The 25,870-nt window shown below is 49.6% G+C and overlaps 1 protein-coding gene across 2 annotated transcripts; it reads left to right on the forward strand.

The window, feature by feature from the left end:
• Window positions 1–245: 245 nt before the first annotated feature.
• On the forward strand, window positions 246–23,310 carry ccdc69 (coiled-coil domain containing 69). 2 transcript variants are annotated; one of them, XM_030117860.1, is made up of 9 exons: window positions 246–373; window positions 7,948–8,011; window positions 8,952–9,130; window positions 9,214–9,301; window positions 9,971–10,044; window positions 10,699–10,800; window positions 10,892–11,011; window positions 21,599–21,696; window positions 21,817–23,310. In XM_030117860.1, the coding sequence occupies exons 1-9, from the start codon at window positions 353–355 to the stop codon at window positions 21,983–21,985; spliced, it is 915 nt and encodes a 304-aa protein (XP_029973720.1). In that variant the 5' UTR covers window positions 246–352; the 3' UTR covers window positions 21,986–23,310. The 2 variants fall into 2 exon arrangements, with proteins under 2 accessions (XP_029973720.1, XP_029973727.1); XM_030117867.1 differs by having other exon boundaries at window positions 8,952–9,097.
• Window positions 23,311–25,870: the final 2,560 nt, after the last annotated feature.

Consider the following 25,870-nt stretch of genomic DNA (forward strand, 5'->3'; position numbering starts at 1 on the left):
CTGTGTCTCGTGAGTTGTTTGTTTGATCTCTCATTACCAGACTTGGCATTCACTCATAAAGGCCTATTGTGCTTAATGATATTTTCCTGTTAAATAGATCGAATAGTAAACATTTATTTATTTATTTTTTGTTTTGTGAATAGAGATTCTGTGGTGAGAGAGTTCCAGAATGTCCGTGAATGCAGCGGAGATAAGCCCCGCCCCCCGGAGCTGCGGCTGCAGCGGTGCGTTCACGGACTCTTTTGGTGATAGTTTGAAAGTTGTCAACAGAGGGAAGAAGAAGAGAAGGAGAGGAGGAGGAGAGGAGGACAGGAGCGGAGCGGAGCACACGGAGCTCCGAGCAGGAGGAGCGATGGGCTGCAGCCACAGCAAGGTGAGCACCGCCGACCGCAGCCCCGCTGTGAGCGCACTGCGCCGGGCGGAGGAGAAACGTGCCGGGGGTGGAGGTCCGGTCCGGGTTCCCCTGGGGGGAGGAGGAGGACCGGGGCTCCGGGGCTCCGGGGAGTGGAGGACCGAGGTTCCAGCGGGCAGCGTGTCCAGACACAGCCGGCCCGTGCAGCTCACATTCCGGCTGTTTGAAGCAGAAAGAAAAACATCTGTTTCTAATCTCACGTCGTGTTTCAGCCTCACTTTCCCACGCTTCTCTTTTCAAACACTTCTCCTCGAATATCCGATTTAAAACCACTTAATCCTCCACAACTCCATTTAAATCATCCTGTTTCTGGTTTTATCATTAAAAACGTGGTCATCTGTAAATGAGACTTAAAAAGCACCAATTTTCAGTGGTTTCTTCTTCAAACTGTCTGTAATGTGTAAAAACTTTCCCAATAGTTGAGAAAAACAGGAACTTTCAGTGTTCACGTTGAACTTTTCACAATGTTTAAAACGTTTTTGATGAAAATAGTGTTTCTGTCCTAAAATATAGATAAGTTATTGACTTTAAATTTACTTCAGTGTGTATAATTGGCTGAAAAAGTTGGGTAAAACAGGGCCTTTCTGTCTTTGTCTTAAGTTTCACACTTTATTCTGTCTCTTTTGTAGCGTTTCACCTTTATTGTCTCTTGAATATTTGCTTTACAATGTTTGAAACCTCCTGCATAAATATAAACATTTTCTTAACTTCAAAAAATGAATAAAATGAGCTTTATTTTGAAGTTCACTGACATCAAAGTTACTGTAATGTGTGTAAATAGCAGTAAAACGGGAAGTTTCAGTTAATAGTACTGTTTAAACCTACACTAACTTTCATTCCTTGAATAGTTTTATGAATTTTATTCCTAAAATATGAGCATGAATAAAACATAACCTTTCACAATTGTAATAATTCCTACTTAATTTGGTGTCGTTGTGACTTTAAGGTTTAAAACAGTATTGAGAAAGTCTATAATACATGTAAAAAGAGAAACATTCGGTCTTTTTCAAGTTTCCATATTGCCATTACCTATTTAGACAAGATAGCCCTGGATATGTATTAGTCTCCAACCTGCTGCAGCAACTGTAACATTATCTTGTATGATGAGGTTAAAAGTGCCTTTATGTGAGGTTTCATCTTCATATCTTAGCTGTTTTGTTAATTTTGTGTTATCTTGACTTTAATGTGTAAAAAGCGTGTCAATTATTTTTTGCATTGTCACTTCATAATAGTTATTACATGCATTTAAATCAGATTAAAGTCTTTTGTGAAGTGTAAATCTAATAGTGATCATGTACGTATCGCTTAGAAATGTCTCTTAAAATGGATCATTGTGACTTAAAAGAAACTTAAAGTCCTTTTAATGTGAATAACTGACAGTCAGATGAGATTTGTTTTAGGTGAATCTGTCCTCCAGGCCTCCAATCAGGAGTTAACAGATCAGATCTCGGGATGCAGCAGATGTGTATTCATGTGTTTTGCAGCCGTCTTCACTTTATTGTGGTTAATTCGGAGGAAACGGGACGTCACTTATCTCTTCAAAGGTTAAATATGTGATTTACAGTGTTTTTAAATCTCCTGCATCCAATCTGGAACCATCTTACATGAAACTTGAATTCAGGGGCCTTTTTTTCTTGCCTAATATTTTATTTCACTGTGTTTTTATCAATGTGGTTCTTTGATTTAGAGGAATTTAAAGTGTCATGCTAAATGTCCTGAAAATGTCTTTCTTTTTGTTTTTGTAGATTTTTAGTCGGTTTCATGTGTTGGAGTTTTACTGTTTCATCAAATCAAAGAGTTTTAAGGTCTTATAAAAGAAACCTGACAGACCTTAAGTCTGTTAAGTTCTCCCCAGTGTGACCACACACTCTTTGTTTTATAGAGATTAGCAGCCACAGTTTTTCCACTCGGCTCCTTTCCAGACTTTAAAGATCTTAAGCTTCTTTTATGACATTTTAAAGACTCGTGTTTGAGGAAAAAACTTGGGTTTTTTTTGTTTTTTTTTTTTGAAAAAAGGTTTTGTTGTAAAATTGTGTCTGTTTTGGTGTCGTTCACTGCTTTCTGGACTTTTCTGTCAAAAAAGTGGAGCATTTGCATTTATTTTGAAGGCCTTTGTGGCGCAGACCTTTAACTGCCGGAGGCTTCCAGGTTTTCGTTGCTCGTTAAAGTGAAAAGCAGCAGTTTGAGTGTTTTTGTCTGCAGGGCCGCTGTCTGCCATCTCCGCCCCGCTGAGGGTAAAAGTGAAGCTGGACAGCTGTTCGCTTCCTCTGGTTATTGATAGAAAGTGACGGAGGAGCCCAGGCTCTGTGTGGTGTCCAACATGAGGTCCGTGGGCCCTCATGGGGGCCGCTCGGGACTGATGAACTCGGCTCGTTTATTGAATGAATATTGAGTTGTCGTGGTAACCACACGTGCAGGTGTGTTAAAGGTCAGCTCAGCTCAGGGTCCGTATTCACGTCTTGCTGTGATGCTACTTTCTGCCACAGGGTGGTGCAGTCCTGTCTTTTCTCGGCTGTGGCAGCGCCCCCTGTGGTCTGCCGGTGGAATCTGCGGCGGGCGCTCCTCGCCTCGCGGACCTGTTGCTCCAGGAGCGGTTGTGTAATGTGAAATCCCCGTAAATCTTTGATTAGCTCAGAATAGCAGCGGATCTGTGGCCGAGGCTCAGTCTGAGCCGCCCGTCTCCAGTAACTCACACTGATGGATTTAACAGCATTTCAGCGGGACGCTGGCGTTCTGCGCTCGCGAGCAGAACCCGGCGCTGGCGCTCGGCGCGAGTGTCCCTCTGAGTAACAGCGTGTCTGAAGTCTGAGGTCAGCCTCGCTGAAGTGTCTCGCTCTGATCCTGCAAAACACGACGTTGCAACAGAGATAAGCACCGCAACTCAGCGAGACGCTGCGATTGTGAAAGCAAACAAAACTGCAGCGAGAGACGTGAAATCAGTACTCAGAAATGATTAAAGGCTTCCAGAGGGTCTGAGTTTATCCAGAGCGTGTCCCTGCAGTGAAAACAGCCGAAGCCACCTCCTCGTCTCCTGCTCCCGGCGCCTTCGCCTCCTCTTCCTCCGGCGGAGGTTCAGGGTTACAGTTTTCCAGCAGGCGGTTTGAAACCTGGCTGGAAGATGTTGTGAAAATAGCAGCTGGCCGGACGGGAAGCTGAAGAGTGAATTAATGAACGGAGAGACTTCTGCTCCTCGGTGACCTCTGACACCTTTCAACTTCCACTGAGACACATTTCTGTCCGCTTCAGAGTCGAAAACCAATTAAAACAGATCAAACCTGACTTCATTCAGAAGAAAGGTTTAATTCTGAGTGAAAAACAAAGTAAAAAAATGAAGTACAGCTACAAAGAGACGAGGAGAGACGCCAAGCTGCAGAGACAAACAGAAAGACTGAAGACAGACACATGAAGACAGAAGGCGTCTCCGTGGCTCGGCGTCCCGGGACGTTCCGGCGCTCGCCGTCCTGCGGCGGAGGATCCTCGCTGCAGTCAGCTGCTCTAAACAAGCGCCGCTGATCTCAGACGTGAAACTTTATTTTATCTCCGTCGCTGCGGCAACAGGGAAACATTGCCCAGCTGCTCTGAATTGGGTGTTTGTGATAGAGTCGGGAGGCAGAGCGGGGGGACCGCCGGCGGGGCCCGGGGCCATAGTTTGGACAGCAGGGATGTGGCTCAGGGTGGGTGTGGTTGTTTTCCTGATGTCTGATTGATCTTTAGCGCCGGGCCGTCTCGTCCTGCCGCTCTCCACAGACGCCGTGTGTTTACGACGACTTCCCGGCGGTTTGCCTTGGACCCCCTGCGGTGAAAACCCAGACTCTCAGCCTGAAACCAGACCGCTCTCCGTGTCTGGGGTGAATTTCGGCTCCTGGACGGAGGCAGCATCGCCGGCTTCAGGTTGATGCCGGTAAACCGTGAGACATTTCGTCTCCACGTGTGAGTTTCACCCCGTCCAGCTCCGACCCCGGAGAGCTGGACGCTTCAGAGGCATTTCACCACGGAGCTGAGAATCGGCCTCTGTGGCGTCTTCTCAGTGAAACAGGACAGAAACCAAGCCCAGAGCTGTGAGAAGGAAAATGTCAGGACTGTTTCTCAGTCCACTGCTTTCACGTGAATCGGTCTCAGTTCCAAACGGGAGCAGATAACAGACGACTCAGCTGCTTTTAATGTCACACCATATCAATAAATCCGGAGCGCTTCTGGACCCGTTTTGGCCGCCGTCCCTTCAGACTCTCGCACGGTTTTATCTGCGGTGTGTTCGAGGCCTGCCGGACAGATGAATGAACGGATGTGTTTCCTGGCAGCCTCGCAGGTCAAAGGTCTCCTTTGTTCATCTTCAACTGTGAGAATCTGCTGATCGAGGCGTCAGGCGGCGCGTTCAGACGTTATCTGGTGATGGCCACCGTCCCAGGTCGCTTCAGGGGTCAGGGAACGTTCAGAGGAAACCTGGAAACAGTGAAGAGATGCTTTACAAAGAAGCAACAACTGGTTTCAGCTTCTCTACGATAAGAGCTTTTAACACTGATTCAGTGTTTTTAGGATTGCTGGATTCCTCCAGAGGATTTCTGAGGATCCTTTTGCCTTGGTACTCGGATGTTTTGGGAGTTATAGTAGAAAGTTTCTAAGACATTTCAACCTTTGGTTTGGAGTAGACCTAATAGAAGCCCACTCATTTTTGAAATTCCTCAATCAAGTTTTCAGAGCTCCGCCCCTTCAGTGTCTTGATGCGGAATACTCAGAAAGCATTGGTTTGCTTTTTCATTGATCTATTTTTGAACCATTTTCCTTCCCATTTTGTGATCGTTCAGAAGCTATAGCCTTGTTCATGAACCACTGGAAAAAGAAAAAAAAACCTTAAAAATCTGTAGCTATGTTAAAGTTGTATTAGGCCCCGCCCCCTGAGGTTTGAACGAGCCAATAGGACTCTGCGAGCGATCCTGACGGACGTGCAGCAGCTGGGCCGGCTCTCCTCCGCCAGACGAGCCGCTTCTCTCTGTGCAGCCAGGTTTCTGTAGAAGGTGAGGAGCTGCTGAAGCAGCCAGGAGCCTCACCTCTGATTTATGGCCTTTTTAAGAGCCGGAGCCCCACGGCGCCTGTGGGAACATATGCTTCTCCTCACCGCCTCCTCCTCCTCCTTCTCCTCCTCCTTCTCGGCTCCTTCTGAGCTTACCATCCACGTCTGTGTGTTTTAGGTGGAGATATTTATTGTTTCAGCTTGGAGTTTAAATAAAGCAGGAGTCCGGTTTGCAGAGCAGAGTTTAAAATGTTTATACTGTGTGTGTGTGTGCGCGCGCGCGTGTGTATAAAAACCAGTGTTTCAGGGTGTGATTGTTTGAGCAATGCGATGGTGTGAGGCAATACAGTGAGCATTTCAGTGTGTATGTTTGGATACACACGCCAGCTGTGTGTGTGTGTGTGTGTGTGTGTGTGTGTGTGTGTGTGTGTCAGTGCGAGCAGCGCTGGGTACGGTGTCAGGATTACAGTTTATCAGGATTCTTTGATCAGGATTAATGTCTGAACTTCAAGCTCCCCCTTTCTGCTGGTTGTTGGTTCAGTGTGTCCACAGGTGCAGAACACACACACACACACACACACACACACACACACTTAAAAACAAGCAGGAATCATCATGTAAGATGGCCAAATCGTTCTGTGAGACTTTCTTCTGGCCTTTTCACAGACATGTTCATCCTGTCACCTTGTTTCGGTTTATTAGCAAGATGTATTTCTTTAATTCCTACTGTGCAGCTGAAGAGAAGAAAACATTTCAGAAACCAGATTAAATCCACATCAAAAATGTTAAGAAGCCAGAAACCTGCTGAAATCCTCCTCAGGAAGCAGTCAGCAGGTTTATGTTCCATGGCAGGATAATACGGTCCACAACAAAACCACTTTAATGTCAACATCGCCCCAACTGAGGCTCAGAAACCAGACTGAACAGCCAATACTGGACATAACGGCCAGAAACCATCTCAGATCCACATCCGTCACAGTCCAGGAGCTGCTCTGAACCCGATCCAGTGAGAGCTCAGGAGAAATGCTCCTCAGACCAACCAGAAGAGTAAAAACTCAAACCAAACCAGACGACAACCCGATCACAAATAAATAGTGAGAAAAGAGGCTGAACCCACGACGAGGAAGCAGCGAAATCAGGTCATCTGTGCCTTCAGAAAGACTGATTTCTACCCTGATAGTCAGTAAGAACCGTCCTGCTCCAGATGAACCCTCTCAGAGCAGAAGTGATTTAAATTCATCACTTCTGTCACTTTATCTGCACATCATCTCCAGTTTAAAGCTTCTGAGAGAAAAAACAGAAGCTTTTCACGTGATTGTTTAAGACGGCCATATCTGCAGATTTAACCTGTTTTTCTCTTCATATTTGATTTTTTTTTCCTACTAAATCACCTCAAATCCTTCTGAAACTATTAAATCTGTACTTATTAAAGCTGCTTAAGCAAATATTAAAAGTCGAAGAGAAAAGCTCAATAATTTGCTGGCTGAATTTTGATGTTGTTGGTTTTTGGAATTTTTTAATTTAAGGTTTGCCCCTAAAGATTTCTGTTTTTTGATCATCATCTGCTGATCTCAGGTCAGTTGTTTCAACTTTCTGTTTAGTTTCTGGCAGACTGAGGCCGGCACTGAGGCGGGGAGCGGCTCCGGGGAGGTCAGAGGGCGTGCAGAGAGGTTTACGGTCTGCATGTGGTCTGGACTCTGGCTGGACTCAGGTCCGACTCGGCCTGAACCCGGCTCGACGGCCTCTCCTCGTCCCGCAGCTGACGTTACGTAACAGGAAGAAGAAAAGAGAGCTGCAGACTAATGAGACTGGCAGCGAGGCGATCCGAGGCAGGATGCTGCGGCGGCCGTTTCAGCCTCTCTGATTAATCATGTGAGCGCCCAGCGCTCCAAAAATGTTGGGACGCTCAATAAACAGAGATTCGTTGGGAAAATAAGGCTGCAACTCAACAAAATGTGGAATCAGCAAATCAAGCGAAAAGACAAAATCTGAACTTATTTTACTCATTTACAACTATAAACTACAAAAGCAAACAGTTTGAAAGAAGTAAGGACTCAAACAGAAACTAATTGAATTCACTGGAAACTCCCTGAAACACAGAAGCTCCTGGAAGCAGAGTTTTTAGGGACACGACGTCCAATATTGAACAAAAGATCTTTTGGAGGGATTCCACACCCTCCCTCAAACATCCACTAATCACATTTTGGGGGTCGAAGGTCAACGCAGCTATGCTAACGCTATGCTAACGCTAGCTAAAGGTCAAGAGCTGCGTGTTTTGGAAGGTTATTGCTAAAGTCGTCTCCGGGGAAGCAGCTAATAAAAGGATGACTTTACAATCCTCGCCGTGCTTCACGATGCGAGTGTCAGCAGGCAGGAACACAGGATTCTTCTTTTACTGAATATCTCACATGATTCCCTGGTAAATCAACAAGTTCCAGAAATCCTGCGTGACTGTAAAACGTGTGCTTGAAATGTTAAAAGAAATGCTTCCCTGTCAGTAACACGTGAAACTTCTTCTCGTTTCCAGAGGAAAAGCAAAGCCAGGAAAGTGGAGAAGAGTCAGAACGGCGAGAGCCAGCGAGATGGAGGAGGTGAGGGCTTCACACGCCGTGTGTACACGCCGCTCAGACCGCGGTTTCCTCCGCCGACTCTTCTTCTCTCACATCCTGTTTGCACCCGGCTCGACGCTTTACACGCTACATTGAAGAGACGCTGCTGCGAGGAGGCAGAGATGAAAAGACATGAAGCAACAGATGCTTAGTTTCTCCTTCTCACATGATCCTGCTGATCGAAACCACAGCATGAGGGATTTCAGTAATGCCTCTGCTGTGCAGTAGGGGGCAGCGTTCAGCCGCTGCCAGCTGGTTAACATGCTCTGGTCACACAGATTTCAAATAAATGTCAGGAGATGTTCTGCTGATATTTGTATTTACAGTATAGGGATCTGTAAAAGTCCTACATCGTGTGACGTTCGCCCACCTTTCGGGGAAAACCTCGACTCTTTTAAACGCCGAGCTGCTCTGAGCCGCGGCCGCCGTGGAGGAAGTGTGACGAGCTGAAGACAAACCATGGCGTGAGGCATGAGTCAGGACTCGTGCTCCCGTTTCCTGCTTTCCTGGTGTTAACGAGCAGTTTGGAACATTTAAAAGGCGCCGCAGAAACCCGTCATTTCAGACCGGACGGTGAATCACAGCAGCTCCGCACTCCACGCATTTTTTTTTTTTTTTTTTGGGGTTTTTTTTTCCCTCTTAAGAACATCAAGTTCAATGTGAACAAAGGAAGGGAGCAGATGTTTTGAGCTGCTTCATCTTCTGGCAGCAGCTGGGATCTGGGTAAACCGCCGGCCTGACGCTGCAGACTGACACACAAAGGCCTTTATTCTCCAGATGGAAGAACGGAGACCGAGCTGGTTCTCTGAGAGGACGCCACAGTTTACTCAGACATTTAGTGTATAAATTGGACACTTTTTGACATAAAATCCCTTGAAGAAATTTCACATCGGTGCACTTTGACCTCTGCCCGTGTCGGCAGGCCATCGTATGTCGGCGGATCCAGACGTCTGTCTGGAGAAGCAGGTGGAGCGCTTCGAGTGGCAGCTGAGGATCCTAAAGGAGGTGCTGTCGGCCAACGGGAACCCGGAGGGGGCGGAGCTTCTGAAGGAACACGCCGACGTGGAGGTGTGCGCCCTCGTCCTGAGCATCTTCGACAAGGTGACCCTCATGGACCAAAACGGAGCTGGGTGTTTTACATGAAACCAGCCAGAGACCCTGAGCGTTGGTTCCTCTCGTCTCAGGTGAAGACGGAGACGGCGGCTGACCTGAACGTCCGGCACGAGCAGAGCAGCCAGCTGCTGACGGAGGAGCACCAGCGACACGTGGAAGGTGAAGCAGCCGCCGCACAGATGGAGGATCAGGAATGTTTCCACGTGTTGCTGCAGAGTTCATGAAGTCCAGACCAGCAGCTGAAACAGACTCATCTCCACTCGTCTGTCTTCACGGTTTTTCGTGCTGCTCTTCTCTGCAGTTTTTGTGTTGAATTTTCGGTGTCTTTTGAGTGTTTGTGTGTGTTTCCTCAATCTTTTTGTGGTTGATTTTCACTTTTGCCTCTCCTGCTGATTTTTTTACTGTATTTATTTATTGTCTCTTCTTGCCTGTTTTCCTCTTCAGTCTATTTTTCACACTTGTTCGTTCACTGAAGCAGTCTTATGTCAAATACAACACGGCCATTTCTGGATCTTTCACAGATTAAAGTTAATAATCCCATCTGGTAGTTTTAGTCTCGTCACTTTGTTCTGATCTTTTTGTTGTAGTTTTTTTCCTGTCTTGTGTCATTTGGCTTGTTTTATGTGTTATTTTTCACTTTGATTTTTTTACTTTTAGCTACTTTTTAGCTTTTTATTTGTTTTGCTGGATTCAGTCTGATATTAAATGTGACATTTAATAAAATCCGGAGCGACCACATGTTGAGTGTGAGGTGTGTGTGTGTGTTCTTGTGACGACCACATGATGGAGGTGGAAATGAACTGACTTTGTCTTGTTTTGCTTCTGCAGAGCTGCAGCAGAAACACCAGCAGGAGAAAACTGAGCTGACGGAAAAGTTCCAGGCAGCAGAAAACATCCTGAAGGTACCAGATAACGTGTGTGTGTGTGTGTGTGTGTGTGTGTGTGTGTGTGTGTGTGTGTGTGTGTGTGTGTGTGTGTGTGTGTGTGTGTGTGTGTGTGTGTGTGTGTGTGTGTGTGTGTGTGTGTGTGTGTGTGTGTGTGTGTGTGTGTGTGTGTGTGTGTGTGTGTGTGTGTGTGTGTGTGTGTGTGTGTGTGTGTGTGTGTGTGTGTGTGTGTGTGTGTGTGTGTGTGTGTGTGTGTGTGTGTGTGTGTGTGTGTGTGTGTGTGTGTGTGTGTGTGTGTGTGTGTGTGTGTGTGTGTAACTGAAATTCACATGTGGATGTCTATAAGTTCTTCGGTTCCGTCAGACTTTTTACCCAGAATGCTCCACTTTTATGGAAGAAAGTCAAAAAGTTGACTTTGTTGTGGTTCATGGAACAACATTCAGAGTTTCGAACCTGTTAATTTCCTCTTCATGATGAGAAACTGAGAGAAAAGTAAACTCAGTTTGTTCTTCAGTTTTTATTTTTATACTTGATTCTCGTCACGTTCAAACACTTGTGAAGAAATGAACTCCTAGATTTTTAGTGTTGGGACGTCTGCTCTGACGTGGACTTCCTGTTCACTCCTGTTGGCGCCCCCTGCAGTACAGAATCATGTTGCTCTGTCTGATTCAGGCTGAAGTGGAGAAACTGTCGGCTGAGCTGCAGATTTACAAGCAGCTGAAGAGGCGAGTGGCGGAGTCCACCTTCAAGAAAGACCTGCTGAGGAACATTCAGGTCTGCCCTCCACTCTGAGCATGGTTTCTCTGTAAAAACCTCCGCAGTCCTGTCAACTAACTCTTTTTCATCTGAACGGCATCCTCTGCAGGCCCACGGCAGCCCCGGTGCATTCTGGGAGTCTGAGCAGGAGTCGCTGCTGTTTGTCATCGAGATGAAAAGCGATCGGTTGCAGGAGCAGCAGAGGAAGCTGCTGCAGATGGACACACTGGTACACACACACACACACACACACACACACACACACACACACACACAGTTGTAGCCCCCCCCCCCCCCCCCCCCCCCCCAATTTTCAAAACAAACTGACAGTCTTGCTGACAACAGTGCATAAGAACTTGAGGTGTAGGGCTAAATAGGTTCTTCAGACTCCTCTTCCATCAAGTGAACCATCATGTGAACATGCAAACTGCACTTTTCGAAGACAGATTCTTCAACAATTGTTTTTTTTTTTTTTTTTTAGTTTATTTTTTTTTTTACATTTTCATAATGAAGTTATCAGTAAATTAATGAATGTTTACAGAGGGCTGCTGCTGGGGGGCCTGGGGGGGCCTGAGGGGGGCTGCTGCTGGGGGCCTGAGGAGGGCCTGAGGGGGGCTGCTGCTGGGGGCCTGAGGAGGGCCTGAGGGGGGCTGCTGCTGGGGGCCTGAGGAGGGCCTGAGGAGGGCTGCTGCTGGGGGCCTGAGGAGGGCCTGAGGGCTGCTGCTGCTGGAGGCCTGGGGGGGCCTGAGGAGGACTACTGCTGGGGGCCTGAGTTGGGCCTGAGGAGGGCTGCTGGTGGGGGCCTGAGGAGGGCCTGAGGAGGGCTGCTGCTGGGGGCCTGACTTGGGCCTGAGGAGGGCTGCTGCTGGGGGGGCTGCTGCTGGGGGCCTGAGGAGGGCCTGGGGGGGGCTGCTGCTGGGGGCCTGAGGAGGGCCTGAGGGGGGCTGCTGCTGGGGGCCTGAGGAGGGCCTGAGGGGGGCTGCTGCTGGGGGCCTGAGGGAGGCCTGTGGAGGGCTGCTGATGAGGGCCTGACGGGCCTGGGCGGGGCTGCTGCTGGGGGCCTGAGGAGGGCCTGAGGAGGGCTGCTGATGGGGGCCTGACGGGCCTGGGCGGGGCTGCTGCTGGTGGCCTGAGGAGGGCATGAGGAGGGCTGCTGCGGGGGGGCCTGAAGAAGACTGCTGCTGGGGGCCTGAGGGGGGCCTGACGAGGACTGCTACTGGGTGCCTGAGGGGCCTGAGGAGGGCTGCTGCTGGGGGCCTGAGGAGGGCTGCTGCTGGGGGCCTGAGGGAGGCCTGAGGAGGGCTGTTGCTGGGGGCCTGACGGGCCTGGGCGGGGCTGCTGCTGGTGGCCTGAGGAGGGCCTGAGGAGGGCTGCTGCTGGGGGGTCTGGGGGGGCCTGAGGGGGGCTGCTGCTGGGGGCCTGAGTTAGGCCTGAGGAGGACTGCTGATGGGAGCCTGAGGGAGGCCTGAGAAGGGCTGCTGCTGGGGGCCTGACGGGCCTGGGCGGGGCTGCTGCTGGTGGCCTGAGGAGGGCCTGAGGAGGGCTGCTGCGGGGGGGCCAGGGGGGGCCTGAGTGGGGCTGCTGCTGGGGGTCTGAGGAGGACTGCTGATGGGGGGCCTGAGGGGGGCCTGAGGAGGGCTCCTGCTGGGGGCCTGAGTTGGGCCTGAGGAGGGCTGCTGCTGGTGGCCTGGCGGGGCTGCTGCTGGGGGCCTGAGGAGGGCTGCTGCTGGTGGCCTGATGGAGGCCTAAGGAGGGCTGCTGATGGGGGCCTGATGGGCCTGGGCGGGCCTGCTGCTGGGGGCCTGCGGGAGGCCTGAGGAGGGCTGCTGATGGGGGCCTGATGGGCCTGGGCGGGGCTGCTGCTGGTGGCCTGAGGAGGGCTGCTGCTGGGGGCCTGAGGGGGCCTGAGGGGGGCTGCTGCTGGGGGCCTGAGGAGGGCCTGAGGGGGGCTGCTGCTGGTGGCCTGAGGGAGGCCTGAGGAGGGCTGCTGCTGGGGGCCTGACGGGCCTGGGCGGGGCTGCTGCTGGAGGCCTGAGGGGGGCCTGAGGTGTGCTGCTGCTGGGGGCCTGAGGGAGGCCTGACGAGGACTGCTACTTGGGGCCTGAGGGGCCTGAGGAGGGCTGCTGCTGGGGGCCTGAGGAGGGCCTGAGTGGGGCTGCTGCTGGGGAGCCTGGGGGGGCCTGAGGGAGGCTGCTGCTGGGGGCCTGAGGGGGGCCTGAGGTGGGCTGCTGCTGGTGGCCTGAGGGGGGCCAGAGGTGGGCTGCTGCTGCGGGCCTGAGGGAGGCCTGACGAGGACTGCTACTGGGTGCCTGAGGGGCCTGAGGAGGGCTGCTGCTGGGGGCCTGAGGAGGGCTGCTGCTGGGGGCCTGAGGGAGGCCTGAGGAGGGCTGTTGCTGGGGGCCTGACGGGCCTGGTCGGGGCTGCTGCTGGTGGCCTGAGGAGGGCCTGAGGAGGGCTGCTGCTGGGGGGCCTGGGGGGGCCTGAGGGGGGCTGCTGCTGGGGGCCTGAGGAGGGCATGAGGGGGGCTGCTGCTGGGGCCCTGAGGATTGCCTGAGGGGGGCTGCTGTTGGAGGCCTGGGGGTGCCTGAGCGGGGCCTGAGGAGGGCTGCTGCTGGGGGCCTGAGGAAGGCCTGAGGAGGACTGCTGCTGGGGGCCTGAGAGGGGCCTGAGGGGGGCTGCTGCTGGGGGAGTGACGAGCCTGGGCGGGGCTGCTGCTGGGAGGACTGAGGAGGGCTGCTGCTGCTGGCCTGAGAGGGGCCTGAGGGAGGCCTGAGGAGGGCTGCTGCTGGGGACCTGAGTTGGGCCTGAGGGAGGCCTGAGAAGGGCTGCTGCTGGGGGCCTGACGGGCCTGGGCGGGGCTGCTGCTGGGGGCCTGAGGGGGGCCTGTGGTGGGCTGCTGCTGGTGGCCTGAGAGGGGCCTGAGGGGGGCTGCTGCTGGGGGCCTGAGGGGGGCTGCTTCTGGGGGCCTGAGGGGCCTGAGGAGGGCTGCTGCTGGTGGCCTGAGAGGGGCCTGAGGGGGGCTGCTGCTGGGGGCCTGAGGGGGTCTGCTTCTGGGGGCCTGAGGGGCCTGAGGAGGGCTGCTGCTGGTGGCCTGAGGGGGGCCTGAGGTGGGCCTGAGGTGGGCTGCTGCTGGTGGCCTGAGGGGGGCCTGACGATTACTGCTGCTGGAGGCCTGAGGGGGGCCTGAGGTGGGCTGCTGCTGGGGGCCTGAGGGGGGCCTGAGGTGGGCTGCTGCTGGTGGCCTGAGGGGGGCCTGAGGTGGGCTGCTGCTGGTGGCCTGAGGTGGGCCTGAGGTGGGCTGCTGCTGGTGGCCTGAGGGGGGCCTGAGGTGGGCTGCTGCTGGTGGCTTGAGGGGGGCCTGACGAGGACTGCTACTGGGGGCCTGAGGGGCCTGAGGAGGGCTGCTGCTGGGGGGCCTGGGGGGGCCTGAGTGGGGCTGCTGCTGGGGGCCTGAGGGAGGCCTGACGAGGACTGCTGCTGGGGGCCTGAGGAGGGCTGCTGATGGGGGCCTGAGGGAGGCCTGATGACGACTGCTACTGGGGGGCCTGGGGGGGCCTGAGGAGGGCCTGAGGGGGGCTGCTGCTGGGGGCCTGGGTGGGCCTGAGGAGGGCTGCTGATGGGGGCCTGAGGAAGGCCTGAGGAGGGCTGCTGATGGGGGCCTGAGGAGTGCCTGAGTGGGGCTGCTGCTGGGGCCTGAGGGGCGCTGCTGCTGGGAGCCTTGTTGAGGTTACTGCTGTGGGTCTGGGTGGGGTTTCTGGTGGGGGCACATGTAGGGCTTAAACCCTGGACGAATGCGATGCTGTTGCCGAGAATGTGCGCGGAGCCCCAGCTCAAGACGAATGTGTTTTTCCTGCTGGGGGTCTGGTTTGGGCTCCTGCTGGGGGCCTGGATGGAGCTTTTGGTGGGGGCAGATGTAGAGCTGAAACCCTGGGCGCACGCGGGGCTCTCGCTGGGAATGTGCGTTGGATTCCAGCTGTGGACACATATTGTTTTCAAGCGTGGGGCCTGCTTGGGGCATCTGCTGGGGCCCTGGGTGGGGTTCCTGCTGGCAGCCTGGGTGGAGCTTCTTATGGGGGTGAATGTAGAGCTCGTACCCCGGGCGCACGCAATGCTCTCGCCGGGAATGTGCCTGGGTATGGAGATAATTTTGTTTCTTTATTATTCAATCAATCAAAAACGGTTTTGCAAACAAAAAAGAGAGTTGAGACCAAAAAACATAAAGTTGGAATAAAAATATAAAAGTTCAATCAAATAGAATAGATCTGAGAACTAAATAGTTTAAGTGGCAACCCCACCAAAATTGGTTTTTTTAGATCAAAACAGAAAAAAGCTTTGGTTTTGAATTCTGAAGTTTTGCTTGCAAGCTCAAAAGTTTTGGTTTTGAATTCAAAAGTTTTGGTTGCAAATCCGAAAGTTTTGCTTGTGAATCTGACTGAATCCAATGGGCAAGGCCAACACTGGTGGAAGAGAGAAGAGCTCCTATTGGTCGTTTTGACCTCGCTCCACCGCCTGTGTCCGCGCAGTTGCTGGCTGCTTCCGCATTCGGTAAAGGCCAGTACACATTACAGGCTTTTTTCAGTCTTCCCCGATTCAGAGACCACACACAAGAAGACAACAGAGGACAGATCGCACCAGATCTTCCTCTCCTGATCTTCTCGCGTGTGGAGTCACTGTGGAACAGACTAGAAGATCCTTCATCAGAGAATCGGCTCCTCACTCTTCCAAATCACGTGGAGTCAAAGAACGGCCCAGACCCATTCTCATCCGCATGCTCAAGTATCAGGATCGGGAGAGAACTCTCCGAATAGCCGCTAAGATCTCCAGAGAAAAAGGGCCGATCATCCACAATGGAAGCGTGGTGATGTATTTTCCGGATCTGAGCGCAACACAGTCGAGTTACAGAGCATTGGAGTCCGAAAATTTACCAAAGATTCTCTCTGATCATTTACCCTTACTCTGTCTATAGAAATGCCAGAAAAAGGAACTTTATACAGGTGGCATTTGAATCCAACCCTCCAAAAGAAAACGGACTTCTGTACTTTTTTCAGGGAACAAATTCAAACTATTTTGTGAAACAAATTGCGCCTCCTCACCCAATAGTTTCATATTATGGGATACATTAAAAGCTTATTTAAAGGGCAACTTCGGTTTTTTGACATCTGGACCTTATTTCTAGGTGTGTGCATGCTCATATACTCACTCAGACAAACATTGTGCAGCACGAAGTAGTTCAGAAGCTATTTAGATCCAACCGATTTAGCCACACTTAGCGCGGGCCACGGCAAGGTGGCTTCAGCGCGGGACATAATCTCTGCAAAGTCGCTCATTTCAGCTATATTTTTTCATCCATCGCCAGTGTTATCATAACGTCAGCTTGTCTACCTTCTTCAGGTGGGCCGATTTGGTCTGAGTCGGGGCCGAAGTGGGTAAACGGCCCGGAGCATGCTCCACGGAGTCTCCGGAGGTATCCAGGCCGGCCTGGCTGCACCGCGCCACACCGCGCGCAGGGGCCCGCCGCGTTCCGCCTGGATGTCTCTCCTCACTGAGGGTCTCCAGAGGTCTCCAAGCCAGCCTGGGCGCACCACGGTGTGCGCGCGCGCAGCCGCAGTGCGGCTGCTGGGTCTCTCCCCTCGCCGGGAGGACCCGGAGGTCTCCAAGCCTGGCGCAGTTCGCCCAGGCCGGCCTGGAGACCTCCGGAGACTCCGTGGAGCATGCTCCGGGCCGTTTACCCACCTCGGCCCCAACTCGGACCAACTCGGCCCTGGAAGTCAGACGCCCGCGCGACGTGACAGCCGAGGCCCAGCCAAAGTGCCTCTCTGCTAGGGAGAGGAGCTCCGCGATGTTCCCATCCGAGCTAATTGTGGCTAAGTTAGTGAAAACTGTCAGCTGAGCTGACCCACCTGAAGACGGTAGACGAGCTGTCTTTACGATAACACTGGCGATGGATGAAAAAATATAGCTGAAATGAGCGACTTTGCAGAGATTATGTCCCACGCTGAAGCTCCCTTGCCGTGGCCCCCGCGAAGTGCGGCTAAATCGGTCGGATCTAAATAGCTTCTGAAGGAATCCGAGCTGCACAATGTTTGTCTGAGTGAGTATATGAGCATGCACACACCTAGAAATAAGGTCCAGATGTCAAAAAACCGAAGTTGCCCTTTAAGAGGACAGATCATTTCCTATACAAATAGACTTAAAAAATCTTATACAGCAGAACTGGAAATTTTAGAGAGTGAAATTCTGAGCCTGGAGACAAATTTTCTACATAATAAAGATAAGAAGACTTACAATTTATTGGTCAAAAAACTTAAGTATAATACATTAAAGCTGGGGTTGACGAGCTTGGAAAACTAGCATGCAGCACGAATGTAGCATCTCCCAAGGCTCCGCCCAGCTCCCACCCCATTGGAGGAGCTCCCGTTGGCAGCGAACGCACTGGATGCGGAAGTGCCGCGCGCGCACCGAGTTTGTGATCGCCTCCAATGTTATTAACCTTTCTGACTGCCCGCACACAACGCGCATAGCAGCGTGCCCGCTCCGCTTCGTTCTATTTTTTACGCGAGCCGCGAGCGGCGAGAGCGCCTTGGCAACGCATGCGCACTCCGAACCAGGGCCAGTGCACGCCATTGAAATGAACGCGCAGGGGGCTGGTAGAACGGTGAAGGGATTTGATTGGTTGCTGAAGAGTGGTCCGCGCCTTCCGATTGGTCGGAGTTTTTACTGTCCTTTGGCCGCTACAATTGTCAGATTTTTTCACACCCTTTCACCCTTCCACATAATGTATTGACTTCTCCCAGAGGGCAAGGAGCATTTCACTCAGTATGACTAAAAGTGCTTTTGGACAACATCGTCTACCCTAACTTTAAGTACTTATAGAGCTGAGAAGAATATTTTGAGAACAAAATAAAGGCACTATGAATTGGGGGAAAAAGCTCAAAAAGTCCTCTCTTGGCAGTTAAAAAGAGAGGAAAGTTTAAAAACAATTAATCAAATTGAAAATGAATGTGGATGCATTACCCAAAATCCAAAAGAAATAAATGAAACCTTCAAAAACTTTTTTGTTAATCTGTATAAATTAGAATCACTGGAAGATCTGTCTGCAGTATACATTTTTATCTAATCTAGGACAAGAGGGATCTAGATCTCCCATTCACTTCAAAAGAAATCCAGGAGGCTTTATCTTCTTTACAATCCAATAAATCACCAGGGGAAGATGGGTTTCCTCCTGAATTTGATAAAGAGTTTAAGGATTTGCTTGTGCCTCTTCTTATGGATGTGATAAATCTAGCATCCAGAACACAAAGCCTTCCTGACTCCTTTTTTTGGCTATAATTACAGTGATCCCTAAAAAAAACAAAGATCCCCTAAAGTGCTCATCTTATAGACCGATCTCCCTTTTGAATGCTGATTATAAAGTGATTTCTAAAGCTCTAGCAAATAGGCTGAGTAAATATTTACCAAAACGGATACACCCAGACCAGGTGGGTTTTATTCAGAAGAGATCCTCTGCCAATAATTTATGCAGGTTGTTTAATATTATTCATGAGGCACCATCCAGTGCTGAACCCAGTATAGCTGTCACTTTAGATGCTGAAAAAGCCTTTGACGGGCTTGAATGGCCTTATTTATTCAAGGTGTTATCTAAATTTGGATTTGGTTCTTATTTTATTAATTGGATTAATACACTTTATAGAAAACCACAAGCTAAAATTATTACTAACGGACAAATTTCCACTGTTTTCCCCCTGAACAGGTCGAGCCGACAAGGTTGCCCCTTATCCCCTGGCCTTTTTGTTATAGCCATCGAGCCTTTGGCCGAGTTAATCAGGCAAGATTCAGAGATAAAGGGGGTAAAAGTGGGTCAGACGACACATAAAGTTAATCTTATGGCAGATGATATTCTGTATTTAACAAACTCGTTCAATTCTCTGGCTAAATTACAATCAGTTTTACATAATTTTGGGTTTGTTTCAGGATATAAAGTGAATTATGAACAAAGTGAAATTCTTCCCCTCTCAGACTTTGATTAAGTGGAATATGAACAGAGGAGCCCATTTAAATGGTCCCCAGAGGGGATAAGATACCTTGGAATAATGGTGGATGAAAATTTAAAGAATCTTTACAATCTTAATTATGTGACACTAATTAGTCAAATAACAGAGGATCTGAAAAAATGGTTAAATCTACCTATTACCTTGATTGGCCAGATAAATTGTATTAAAATGAACATATTGCCTAGACTGCAATACTTCTTTCAGTCCTTACCGATTCCATTACCACTCAGTTTTTTTAAGAACCTTAATAAACATTTTAGACAATTCATATGCAATGGTAAACCTCCAGGGGTTTCAACTGAAAAACTTACCTGGGACTTTAAATTGGGGGATCTTAAATTACCAAACCTGAAAAAGCATTATTTGGCAGCCCAAATGCAACGTGTTTCTTTTCTTTTTGGTAGAGAAAATATCCCACCGTGGGTTTTAATTGGAATGCATGCACTCAAAGAAACTGTTCCTGCAGATTTTGTTTATAAGTGGACGCCCAAAACTATTTCTATTAGAACTGAAAACCCTGTATTAATGTATGTCACCAAAACATGGTATGAAGTTCATAAAAATGTTGGACTGGAAAATAATTTGTTACCCACAACACCTCTGAAACAGAATGGACTCATACCCATGTCACTGGACAATAAGACCCTGGAAATCTGGCACCAGAAAGGAGTCTGCTATGAAGTTTCTGGCTTTGGCCTTATGTTCAAAGTGCAATTAATAATAAAGAAACAAAATTAACTCCATACCTGTGGCCCCAGCGGGTGGGGTTTCTGCTGGGTGCCTGGGTGGGGCTCCTGCTGGAGGCATGCAGGAAGCTCCTGCAGGGGGCGCGGGTGGCGCTCCAGTCGGGGGTGACAGTAGGGCTCATAACCCGGCCGCACGTGGAACTTACGGCGGTTACGCGCCTGGAACCCCAGTTGGGGGCACGTCTTAGGCTGTCTTTGAGGCCCACTTGGTCCAAGCTGGTTCATCTTGGATGACTGCTGTAAATACATCGGTTCAGAACATGTTGCCTCCACAAATGTCCAATATACACCTGTCTCACACACACACATCTGCTAAATCTAACAATATGAGCAAAATGAAACGGTAAAAGCCTGTAAAGTTGTTGTGGAGTGTTGCCAATTCAGAAAACGTTGGTGTAAAACACTTTTATTTCTTTCCAGTAATAATGTGAAATATTGACTTGAAAACAAATGTTCTTACATTTCTCAGTGAGCGGTTGGTTCTCCTGTTGCTCTGTCACACTGGAAACGCCCTGGAAAACTTGAATTCAGCAATAATTGGAATCCAGAAGCTCGCTCAGCGTCGACAAGGGTAGTTTTCTAATGGTTGGACCACAAAGGTCGACAGCAAGAGGCTATAGGTCTGCACTGGAGGTCGCAAAAAAATTAAAATGGAATCCAATTCAAACTGGCCTGCAGATTTGAATGGATCAAAGGGTTGCTATAGAAACGGAGTCGGACTCTGGTCACATGACTTGGAATCGAGTCAGACTCGGTTCATGATTCATGAATCGAGTCTGACTCGGTTCATGAATTTGATGATTCTCGAGTTGGCTTGCAGCTTTAGCTTGGATTTGAGTCGAGACTGCTTTCACACAGATTGAAAAAGAAACGTATGTGAACGTGTGTGTATGTGATGTGCGCGTGCATGCACGATACGATTAATGTACTGGAAGTCTGCAATAAAGTGGTTTATTAAGTCCAGAATGTACTTGACATTGATTGAGCATTAAACCCCACCGCCCGACCCGGGCTCCGGCCGGGTTGTGAGCCCGGCGGGCCCGCGGAGTGACGGCGGGGCGGGACGCAGCGCGGATCGGTCCGGTTGCGAGCTCACGTTCCGGGGTCAGGCCGAGCCGAGGAACCCCGCGCCGCTCCCCCTCCCCGCCTGCTGCTCCGGTGACGGCCGTGAGAGGGTCTCCAGCAGACGAGGTGAGGAACCGGAGGCTGCAGCCGGAGGTGGAGGCTGTGGACTCTGGTCCTCGTTCTTCAAGCGGAGGAGCTGAGAGCAGTGGCGGTCCGAGCTGGTTTAGCGCTCCGGGCTGGAGCAGCCCGAGCTGCTTAGCGGGGTGGGGAGGGCGGGGTGGCTATGACTATGGGACTTTTAATTCTAAGGGAAAAAAATAAGTTAATTGTGCTTTAAAATGACCATGAAAGCACCTGAAATCTTTATTTGGAATTAACCTGCCAGTTTATTCTAATTAATGAGCGGCTTTAATATGTCTCATATGTAAATTAGACATGACTTTATTCTGCTCATTCTGCAGGCTTGTTCCCTCCAGACGATTTATTTAACGAGAGCCTCAGTAGAAATATATCATGAAAAGAGTGGACGGGCTGAAGCATATCTTTGCAGACATATTATACAGCTGTAGCAGAAAGAGAGACAGCTCCAGCGCCAGGATCTGTTTACTTCCTGTCCTGTGGCTCCTCTCTTTTTTTTTTTAATTCTTTTTTTCAAATGCAGCCATTTAGAGCAACAGAAACCATGATTATTTCTGATTACATTTCTGTCTCCATATTGGGTGATGCAGGCTGAACCGACGGCAAGGATGAGTCATTGTGTTTCTTGTATCTCCACACACACACACACACACACACACACACACACACACACACACACACACACACACACACACACACGGAGTAGTAAACCAGCTTCATTTTTTCAGATGAACTGTTATTATTCCATGTTTTTGGTTGGTGTTAAGATGTTCATCAGGAGTTTCTCCTCCTCCTGCTCTTCCTCTTCTCATTCAGGTGGAGAAGAATTTATCTCTGGAGGATCAGATCGTTCAGGTCCTGCAGCAGAACGAGGACCTGAGAGTCCGGATAGAGAACTGTCAGACCTTCATCCAGTGAGTTCCTCAGATTCTCTCTCTGCCTGCTGAGACCAGCGGCTCCGTTCTTGTTTCGGTTCGATTCCCTGAGACGGTTTGCAGGCCACTGATTCCCTCCCCTGGTGTCCCGTTCTCCAGGGCGCTGTCCAAGGAGCAGCAGGACCTGAAGGCGGCGCTGGAGCGGCAGCTGGTCGTCAACCAGAACCTGTCTCAGGAGAAAGAGCAGCTGATGTTCAAGCTACGGCACCGGGACTCCTGTCCGACCATCCACCTGCCGGCCATCGTGCAGGAGATCTCCCCGAGATGACTGTTGGGAATTGAACCGTGTGCAGTTCACTGTTTGGGTCAGACGGTGGACTGCTGAGAGACCAGGTGGATCAGATCCACACCAATCAGAAGCCGAGCAGTTTTCAGAGCCACTTCTCGTCCCAACAAGCCGCCTGGAAGCTTCCCCTCAGGGACTCAGACACGTTTTACCGCCGATGGAGGACGACACAGCGGAAAACACACCCCAGCCGCTCGTTCCGCCGCCGCCTGGATTGACCTCTGCAGCCTCCTGCTGCCAGGACGCCTCTCAGACTGATTAGCAGAAAGCCGTGACTCCACCTCGGTATTTTCTGGTATTAAAATGTTGACAGCAGAAAACAGAAGGATTACGCTCCAAACCCCCGGCGGCTCTCGGTCACCACGCCGTTCCTCACCTCAACTTGTTTATTTCACTTCATCCAAGCCAAGCAGAAACCACGGAGAAGGTTCTGGAAAAGTTTAATCTTTAAACACACGATAATGACCGTTTAAACTCCACACACACCTGAACGACCCTCCCGGTCTGGCCTCTCAGTGCCTTGCTGAGGCTGTTTTCACTCTTTGCCTTCACGCGTGTGGTTCGTCTCGATCACGGCTTTTATTTCCTGCTCAGATCACTGCTGCTGTTAGCCGTTAGCTGTTAGCGTTTGATTTCCAGTATTTTAGAAGTGCGGCATCACAAACTGTGAAGTCTGTTTCGGGTTTATAAAATCGTTTATTGAGCCTTTAAATCAACGGTTTTCTGTTTCAATTCTGTTTAACAAGCGAAGGGCCTCCAGGCTGTTAGCATGTTAGCTTCTCCATACCTCTAATTCAGCAGTGTGACGATGGATCGGTCAGATACTTGCTGGGCTTGCTGGCTCATCACCAGGAGCTCAGCTCGCTTCACAGCCGCCATGATCCTCAGTTCAGGTTCAGCCGCTACACTTCCCATCACTGTCCGAGAGGCCTTTAAGTGCGGCTGGATTTTGTTTTTTTTGTTCTGTTTTGAAAGATGCTATACTTACTGTGTTTCTATGGTTTTGCCAAACAAAGGACAAAAAGAAATCAGTGTTTGGACTCTTTCTCCTCCCGCACCAGCACTTTGACCAGGACTTTTACCAGACGTTTGTACAGGAGAAAGGGTTCTTCTCATCTTGTACAGTTTTAGCTGTTTTTCCTGCTTCTCACCTGTAAAAAGTTTAGTTTTATCCAGCAGTTTGATTGATTTCATGTAGATACACTCAGATCTTTCCTTTTTGTTGTTTTTTTTTTTTTTTTTTTTTTGGTTTGATTGAATAAAAATCTGTAAATAAGTTTGTTTGACTTGTAAAGAGAGAAACACACTGCCAGCTTGTTGGAGCACCTTAAAACTGACCCATAGATCAGCGTTTTGTGAACATCTGAACATGAATAAAGCTGCTTCTTCTGAGTCAGAACACATTCAAGCCACTGATTTCAATCCGGGAGCCATTAAATGACTAGTAACACATGAAATGAATGAAAACATGGAAAAGACATGAGTTCTTCAATGTCCTGGGGAAAAAAAAATCACTCAAAACTTCCTAGAGTGATCAGTAGGCCTTATACAAAATACATATAGAAAAATACTGAACAAAACTGTTGAAAAATATGATTGTTAGCTCTTTTCACTTTCATGAGAAACACAGGCTACAGTCATTAAGAAAATGTTTGAAGATCTCTGATGAAATTCATGAAATATTCAGATATTTTCAGATGAATTTATTTCATGTATGCTCTAAAATTATTTATATTTTATTAAACTTTCCTACCGTATTTTTCTTATTTCAGTTCCTCTGACTTTTTTTCCGGATTATTGCTGCACGCCTGAGCTGTAATACCCAGTCGTGGCCGCCAGGGGGCAGCACAGCCTGTTCCTTCTGAAGTCTCTTCCTCCTGCCCGCCGCCGCGCTGCAGTCTGCTGCTGTTCTCTCTTTAATCCGAGAAAACTAACGGAATCGTGAGTTTTAACCCCCAAAACATGCAAAACTTTGCCAGTTTGTTTTTTGACCAGTCAGAGAACCGACACAAAGTAATATAAGTAAATGAGGAATCACGGGAAGAAGACGTGAAGTAAAACTCTTTTTTGTCTACAGCGGGAAAATAAAGAATAAAGCAGTTTAGATTTTTTTAACTATATATTTATATATAATTTTCTCAGTTGGTGACTAATCTAGGAGAGTGTCTGCAGCAGCAGATTCTGAAGGCTCGGAGCAGAAGGATGAGCTGAGATCCTCTGCAGGACCATCCGACTCAGACCAGGACCCAAGGTGAGGAGGATCCAGATCCAGACCACAAACAGGCGAAAGTCTACTGGCAGTAGTTCTTATGATCTGCCTGTGGGGGGCGCTGCAGGCCATCAGCACGTCCACAGACACACACATCTTCAGACGACAGACTATTTGTTTTGTTTACATTTCTGCCCTGATGATGACACACAGGTGAGCACGCTGTGATTGGTTGAAGGTGTGTGTGTGTGTGTGTGTGTGTGTGTGTGTGTGTGTGTGTGTGTGTGTGTGTGTGTGTGTGTGTGTGTGTGTGTGTGTGTGGACCCCTGAGGGGCCCCGACACCTTTGACCTGCAGTTTACACAGCGCTGATCTGTGTGAGCGGATGTTAAAGGGATCAGAGTGTCAGTGTGACGGAGCGAGACAAAACCTGAAGCCTGCAGGTCACACACACACACACACACACACACACACACACACACACACACACACACACACACACACACACACACACACACACACACACACACACACGCCACACAGGGGTGCTTGGTTTACTCATGTTGAGGGGACTCCCATCTCTGGACAGTGAGCAGTGTGAAAATCTAGTGTGTGTGTGTGTGTGTGTGTGTGTGTGTGTGTGTGTGTGTGTGTGTGTCAGCCATGGGTCAGAGCCTCTGCTGTCATGTCACAGTGTTCCCATGACACCTCGCAGCACCTGGAAACACCTGAGGCAGCGGAGAGAGTGAAGACGAGGGAAGGAGGAAGAAACAGCAGCCGAACAAAGAGCGAGCAGACCAGAGACACAAAGGTGAGACCCCCCCTGTCCCCCCCTGTCCCCCCGTCCCCCCGTCCATCACACTGTGACCACTGACGGCCAGCCTCTCTCTCACACACACTCCTGCACTGGGCTCTACTAACATGTCGAAGCGACCGCTGCAGCTCCTGTGTCCCAGATTTCACACAGCTCATCTTTCTCATCCTCATCATTTTCCTCGGATTTCTGTGAGATTCGAACGAAATGTGTTTCCAGTTTTTACGGATTCATCCAAGATTTTGTCAATATGTCCAGGAAACATTGACCAGTTTGTTCCTAGTCTGTCTCTTGGATTATCTTTTTAACCAGTCTGACAGTTCAGGCCTTTTCTCTTTGTTTCCCTCAGCTTTCATGAACCAGTCCTTTAGATTTTCTTCACATTGTAACTACATGTAGTCCCTTTATTGCTTTTTTTCTTCAGTTTTTCCCAAAACGTCTCTCAGATCTTTCATTTTCTTTCCCAAATTTTCCCTTCAGATTTCCTCATTATTGTGACAAAATGTCCCTGGAAGTCAACCAATTTGTCCCTCGTGTTGTTCTTGTTCTATTTTAGGTCGTTCTATGTTTTCATGTCCACATGGTTCCAGGTCTCACGTTGTTCCTCTTTAAGGTCCTATAGTCCGCTGTCCTCTGTCCTCCATCCTCATTTCTCTTGTCTTCTTGTCCTCTGTCAGTTCTTCCTGCTGGCTTTATCCTCTCTGAAGCCTTCTAATCTCTCCTCACCTCCTCCAGGACTTTGATTCTTTCTTCCTTCTCCGTCTGTTAACTTTTTGTTTTGGACATTTTTATCAACACGACTGCAATTTGTCCTTTTGCTTGTTGTGATTAGATTCCCTTCAGAT

Source organism: Salarias fasciatus, chromosome 2, assembly GCF_902148845.1.
Source record: "Salarias fasciatus chromosome 2, fSalaFa1.1, whole genome shotgun sequence".
Classification (NCBI taxonomy): domain Eukaryota; kingdom Metazoa; phylum Chordata; class Actinopteri; order Blenniiformes; family Blenniidae; genus Salarias; species Salarias fasciatus.

Bases quoted from the DNA above. Each gene is read 5' to 3' on its own strand.
- ccdc69 (XM_030117860.1), top strand. From the start codon at position 353: ATGGGCTGCAGCCACAGCAAG. The intron at 9,302-9,970 runs GTGAAGCAGCCG...TTGCTTCTGCAG, and splicing joins GCACCAGCGACACGTGGAAG to AGCTGCAGCAGAAACACCAG. The intron at 10,801-10,891 runs GTCTGCCCTCCA...CATCCTCTGCAG, and splicing joins ACCTGCTGAGGAACATTCAG to GCCCACGGCAGCCCCGGTGC.